The sequence below is a fragment of the Otolemur garnettii genome, unplaced genomic scaffold (genome assembly GCF_000181295.1).
Source record: "Otolemur garnettii isolate 467f Iridium unplaced genomic scaffold, OtoGar3 scaffold00133, whole genome shotgun sequence".
Classification (NCBI taxonomy): Eukaryota; Metazoa; Chordata; class Mammalia; order Primates; family Galagidae; genus Otolemur; species Otolemur garnettii.
Window position 1 is genome coordinate 5,341,421 of NW_003852528.1, and position 6,688 is coordinate 5,348,108.

The 6,688-nt window shown below is 46.8% G+C and overlaps 1 protein-coding gene and 1 pseudogene across 1 annotated transcript in view; one reads left to right on the forward strand and one right to left on the reverse strand.

Moving 5' to 3' along the window:
* Positions 1-6,688, forward strand: part of FARP2 (FERM, ARH/RhoGEF and pleckstrin domain protein 2) — a 126,272-nt gene that overhangs the window by 43,367 nt on the left and 76,217 nt on the right. Inside the window, 1 exon segment of the mRNA XM_012810404.2 lies at positions 453-567. Coding sequence (XP_012665858.1) covers positions 453-567 — 115 coding nt within the window.
* On the reverse strand, positions 6,033-6,645 carry LOC105887834 (annotated as a pseudogene).

Sequence of the window (6,688 nt, forward strand, 5' to 3'; positions counted from 1 at the left end):
AAAAAAACATTTGTAGCCTTAAAATACATGAAATTAGAAAGAGACATTATTCCTCAAGAATTTGAGAAGCCTAAAGGAAAAAATGACTTAAAATACATTATCCTGAAACAAATACAATACATTATCCTGTTCATAGTAGTCTTAAGACAACTTATATGTAAAGTGTGGTTTAAAAAAAAAAACACAGTAAACTCACTATTCTGTGTTTCCGTCACTGGGATCACTCATCAGAGTCTTTGTTCTCTGAGTCAGGTAAAATTCTCTTCACCTGCCTTTTAACAGCGTAAAATATTTGGAAAAATAAAATGAAAACTTGTGCTTTTTTAGGAATATATTATTTTACTACAGATGTAGGGTAATTTCTTTTTACTTTTAAATGTTGGCATATGCAAATACTTGTAATTTACTTTACTTAAAAATTAGAACTACTGACTTTTACTTTCTCATCTCAGCTGAAATAGGAGATTATGATGAAACGCTGGATCGAGAGCACCTCAAAGCCAATGAGTATTTGCCCAGCCAGGAGCGCTCTCTCGAGAAGATACTAGAATTCCACCAGAAGCATGTGTAAGTTGGTCAGAATGGCTGTGGGTACATTGCTCCTAATTACTGGTTATACAATAATGACTAAACACTGTAACCAAAGAGAGCCACCCTAAAGCTTCTCTAAGGTTCTGACAAACATGAGGACCTGCAAACTGTTCCTCCCGGAGATGGCTGGGCCCACACAGAGAGGTCACATCCTCACAGCTGCCAAGTGTGCTGCTTTAGGAGAGGCTGGTAGAGACCCTAAGTCCTGGAGAGAAGGATGTTCACAAGTGGGATGTGGTGTCCTGGCCTGGGCAGGTGTGCAGCTGTGTCTTTGCAGTGTGGCAGGACAGTCCTCTATAGGCAAGCAGCCTGTATGTGGTGGAGAAGGCAGCGAATGCCATCTGCCTGTGTTGGGTGCTGCAGCCACATTTTTTGATCCACCATATTCTGATCTCTCCAGGACCTTGACACTGGTATGTTTTTCTGGATTAAAGTAAAGGGGACCTGGAGCAAGTGTGCTGGGGAAGAGGGATGGAAAGATGCCAGTGGGAAGAGCTATAGGCTGTGGCAAAAGGGCTGGGAGCTTTTGTCACCAGGGAGAGCTCACTTGGAGACAGTCACTCTGCGATTCAGCCCTGCCTTTAGGAGGGAGCCTGTTCAGACTCAAGTTTATTTTGTCAGATGGTGTAAGGCAGTTAAAGCTGTACTGGAATCTACTGATAACTGCTCTTTTGTACCTACAATGAAGTTTGAGTGCCACTGCACATCAGTGACTGTAATTGTAGCATTTGCAGGCTAGTTGGAACAGCCCAGACCAAGACTCCGACCTTGGGGCTTTTCCTACTCAACAGCACCTGGGCAAAGAGTGCCTTCCGTGCACCTGGCTCTGTAGCTGACACGGGAAACACAAGTATGTCCCTGCAAATGAGAATATTGATGTGTAGAAAAAGAGCATGGCCCACACACTGTGAGCCAAAACAACAGGTAGCACCTCCCTACTTGGGGGAGGGGGTGAGGACACAGGAGGGAGAAAGAGGGTCCTGGGGCAGACTTGGGCACTAAGGTAGGGAGGAGGGGATGGCGTGCTGGGCAAAGCACCCTCCTGGGAGGGGAAGGAGGCTCCACCTGAACCTGACAGATCAGTTCAGGGCAGTGGTGGTGATAGCTGATGCCACAGGTACAGTGGTGGTGATGGCAGGCAGACCTTACGAGCATTTGCATGTGACCTTTAACCCCCACCCTCATGTGGCATGTGCAGAGAAAGATTGCATGTGGGGAGCCCTATCCTGGACACCACTCTAGGGCACCTGTGAGTCCACATACCTGGTCTGATCTTAAGGAAGCTGCCATCTCAGTGCATGTTAGAGCTGTAGCTACATGTTCCTGGATGTCCTTGGCTTAGCCTCTTTCCCCAACAACACCATTATTCTGGCTGGTAGCAAGGAAGGTAGGGCTGTTCTGAGTGTCACATCCAGACTCTAAGGACCTGGACAAAGGGTCCTCTCTGTGTCAGCCTGAGTTACAGGCCCCTTCTTCCAGGAGGGTCACTGGTTCAGGATTTATTCCTGGATCTGGGGAGAGGTCCTTCCCTGCTGAGACACAGAGTGGGCTGGATGTGAGCACACATGGTTTAGGGACTATACTGGGAAGCATGTGACTGAGGTGACAGCCCCAGGGAACGGATGGATTTGGGATGCTAGGGAGAGCATTGTCTGCAGGTAGGCACACTCAGTGATGAGGTTAGCTACAGAGAGGGTGGATGCAGACAGGGAGGAGAGGTAAACCCTGGAGGAATCCCACAGAGCCAGCCTGAGAGACCGAGTAGAGGGGAAGTGCCCATGGAGCCCTGAACGGCCAGGAGTGTGGGGCACAGAGGTGCCAGGAGAGGGTTTTAGGGAAGCAGCCACAGCCCCTCAGGTTGAGGGTATATCAGCAGGCCTGGGAGGTAGGGACACAAGCATGTCTGTGAGCTTGGCAGCAAAGTGGTAGCTGTGGCTTTCAGCTTCAGTGAGTGCTGAGGGTGGATTCTGAGTTCAAGTGCAATGAAAGTGCAGTGAAGAAGTGTTACCTTGCGAAGTCCACCTGTGGAAGGGACCAAAGAGTTAGACCTCAGGGTACTTGTGTGTATACAGGTATGTTCCGGTATGTTTGTATGTACAAAAACATTTAACTGTGTTCAATGATGCCTTGTGCATGGGTTTGGGTGGCTTGTGTGTGCATGCATGTGCTTGTATGTGGGTTTTGTGCTGTGGTCATGTGTGTACACACTTGTGCCTGTGCATGTGTGTACCTCTATATGTATGCTATACATGTGCCTGCAAGTGTGTGTGTCTTAAAGAACATGCCCTAGATTCAGCGCCTGTGGCTCAAGTGGCTAAGGCGCCAGCCACATACACCTAAGCTGGCAGGTTCCAGTCCAGCCCAGGCCCACGAAACAACAATGACTGCACCCAAAAAATAGCTGGGCATTGTAAGTGCCTGTAGTCCCAGCTACTTGGGAGGCTGAGGCAGGAGAATCACTTGAGCCCAGGAGTTGGAGGTTGCTGCTGTGAGTTGGAATGCCACGGCACTCTACCCAGGGCAACAGCTCTGTCTCAAAAAATAAATAAAATAAAGAACATGCTCTAAAAATTCTAAAAAGCCAATAAGAGAAAGGTGGGTCAAGTGCTCTGCCCTATGCAGGGATAACGCTGGACCCTGAGGGAGCCAGGAAGCATGGCTGTGCGTCTCTAGCGCTTACTGTGTTAATACGCTGATTGTGTCTACCACAGCCTTCAAAGTCTTATTGTACAGCCTTTTCCTTTAATTATTATTTGGGTAGATTTTTTAAGACAATTGATATAGTTTAGATACATCCCCCCCCCCCAAATTTCATGTTGAAATTTGATCCCCAAGGTTGGAGGTGGGGCCTGGTGGGAGGTGTTTGGGTCCTAACAGATGGTGCCCTCCTGCAATGAGCAGTGAGTTCTTGTTGTGTTAGCTCATGAGAGAGCCATTATGTAAAAGAGGTTGGGAGGGTGGCACCCGTTGCTCAGTGGGTCGGGCTCTAGCCACAAACTCTGAGGCTGCCAGGTTCAAACCGGCCCTGGCCAGCCAAAATCAACAATGACAACTGCAACAACAACAACAAAAATAGCCAGGCTGGGCAGCACCTGTGGCTCAAAGGAGTAGGGCACCAGCCCCCATATGCCAGAGGTGGTGGGTTCAAACCCAGACCCAGCCAAAAAAACAAAATGGCCAGGCATTGTGGTGGGTTCCTGTAGTCCAAGCTACTTGGGAGGCTGAGGCAGGAGAATCCCTTAAGCCTAAGAATTTGAGGTTGCTGTGACATAGTGAAACTCTGTCTCAAAAATAAATATATATAAATAAAAGAGGGTGAGCACCTTCCCTTCACTTGCTCTACTCACACCACAGGACACACCTGCTCCCCTTCACCTTCCACATTGCTCAGAAGCTCCCTGAGTGCTGACCAGAAGCAGACACTGCTGCCCTATTTGTACAGATGCAGAGCCAGGAGCCACATAAGCCCCTTGTCTTTATGAGTTACTGGTTTTAGGTATTTTCTCTGTAGTGACACAGAACGGACTAACAATAACATTATATCTTATTTAGTCATAAATTTCTTAACACTGTTCAAGTCACTGAATAAGACGTTAAAGAAGTGTTTTTCTTGACTTTACTATATTTATTTTGGGTCTTTGAGATCGAAAAAAAAGATTTGAAAGTTGGCTATTCAAAATTGGAGGTGGCTCGGCACCTGTGGCTGGCCAGCCACATACACCTAAGGTGGCGGATTTGAATCCAGCCCGGGCCCACCAAACAACAATGACAGCTGCAACCATAAAATAGCCAGGTGCTGTGGCGGGTGCCTGTGGTCCCAGCTACTTGGGAGGCTGAAGCAGGAGACTCACTTGAGCCCAAGAGTTGGAGGTTGCTGTGAGTTGTGATGCCACAGCACTCTACCCAGGGGGACAGCTTGAGGCTCTGTCCCAAAAAAAAACAAAATTGGAGGTGCATAATGGTCACTGGTGTTTCTGTAGATGTACAAACTTAATGTGAAATAAATAGCTAAATATTATTTACTTGTCTTTTCAAATGGAGGTTTCCTAACTACTAAAGATTTCTGAAATATGTCCTAGGTTTCTGAAGGTACAAATTTTCTTCAGATTACTCACTCCTCTCCATAAGTGGATTATTGACCTATACATTAAAAGGTAGAAATCTATATTTAAAACAGACCATGCAAACACAGCCTCCTAATCCTTCTGAGAAGTTACCACAGGAATAACTGGCTTGTGGCAGCCAAGCGTTCATAGCAAGGTCACTTTTTGATCCTTCGATGTCGGCTTTTCCTATCATTGTGAAGCAGAATTCACCAGGTGTTGGATTATTCCCCCACTCATGGGGAACGTAAGCTGGGTTTAGACCGTTGTGAGACAGATTAGTTTTACCCTACTGATGATGTGTTGTTGCCATGGTAATCCTGCTCAGTATGAGAGGAACCGCACATTCAGACATTTGGTGTATGTGCTTGGCTGAGGACCCAGTGGGGCACAGCTACCATCTGTGGCAGGGGTCCTCAAACTTTTTAAACAGGGGGCCAGTTCACTGTCCCTCAGACCATTAGAGGGCCGGACTACCGGCCCCAGGATGAATCAACTGCTAAGCAGGACAGGCAGTGGCAGCAAAAACATCCGGCGGGCTGGATAAATGTCCTAGACGGGCTGCATGTGGCCCGCAGCCTGTAGTTTGAGGACACCTGATCTGTGGGATTATGACTGAACACCTCTAAGTCAGAATTCCACCTAGGTGGAACAATACAGCAGCACCGCAGGAGCCTCACTTGGCCTCAGATAGCTGGTGTCCTGCCATCTGGCACAGAGCTCCCCCCACTCATCCTGGGAAACATGGTGAGGCCAGAAAGACAGCTGCCCCTGAGCCACAGAGTAGCGCACCTCCGTGTGTGGACAGCCAGCTTCTACGTCAGGGCTCACTCCATAGGCATTAGAGAACTCTGTCGCTGGGATCTCTGGAAAGCCAGCCATGGACAGTTAGAAAGAAAGAAAGAAAAGTGAAGGAAAAGGAAAAGAAAGGAAAAAAAGCAAAAATCTTCACTGGTAGCTTTAAAAACAGGTATAACTTCCAGAATTAGAACTTCTTAGAAAGTGGTTATCCCTCCTACTAGATGTTCCTTCTTGTTGACAATGATGATTAAAATATGCGAGTGTCTATGTAGTATTCCAAAAATGGAAATTTTAGTTCAAGAATAGAAATCACGGGAACTACATAATCCAAATAGTTGCATTATTTCTTAAAGGTTCAAAACCTTAGGCATTTGGGTGGCACCTGGGGCTCAAGGAGTAGGGTGCTGGCCCCATACACCAGAGGTGGTGGGTTCAAACCCTGCCCTGGCCAAAAACTGCAACAACAACAAAAAAAAACCTTAGGCATTTGGAAGTAATTACAAAGGGAAGAAATGAACTGCATCCTTAAAATTACAAATAGGTCTTACAAATCACCTGGCATCTTGATGCAGCTGGACAGCTCTTAGATCTTACTCATCAGCCTACTGAACTATTCCTTTTTCAGAGACATAGGCACCATCCAAAATTTTTCTGATATCCTTGTTTTTAACTTTGTGGCTTGCTGGATCAAAGCAACTGAATTTGAAACAAGTTCAATGTTGTTTTCTCCAAGAGTTGACTCCTCTTTCTAGACTTGAGATACTGAACAGGTAACACCTGGCCTCATCCAAACCCTGCAGATGTATTTTTCACCCCTGAAATTTCATATTTCAACAAGAGACTATTCTCTTGGATGACACAGCAATGAGGAAGTGACCACGCACAGACTTTGTAAGGGAAGCCCAGTGTCACACCTTGATCCCATTTGATAGTGACTACAGTGCAAACAGTAGCCAGCTCCTTTCTAGTTGCCCACCATCTGTCAACCCAGAGCCTCTTTTTCTTTCCAGGGAGACTGAGTTCCACATCAGTGTGGTTGCAGTCCCTCTGCAGGGCTCCTCTAGGCCCTCCACTGTAATGTCCGTCCCTCAAGACTGGTGTCCACATTCTCTGGAATATTGATGCTCTGATTGCTGACAATGGTCTTCATTCTCACAGTAGATGTAGCAAAGAAAATGGAAAAAAGGCTTAAC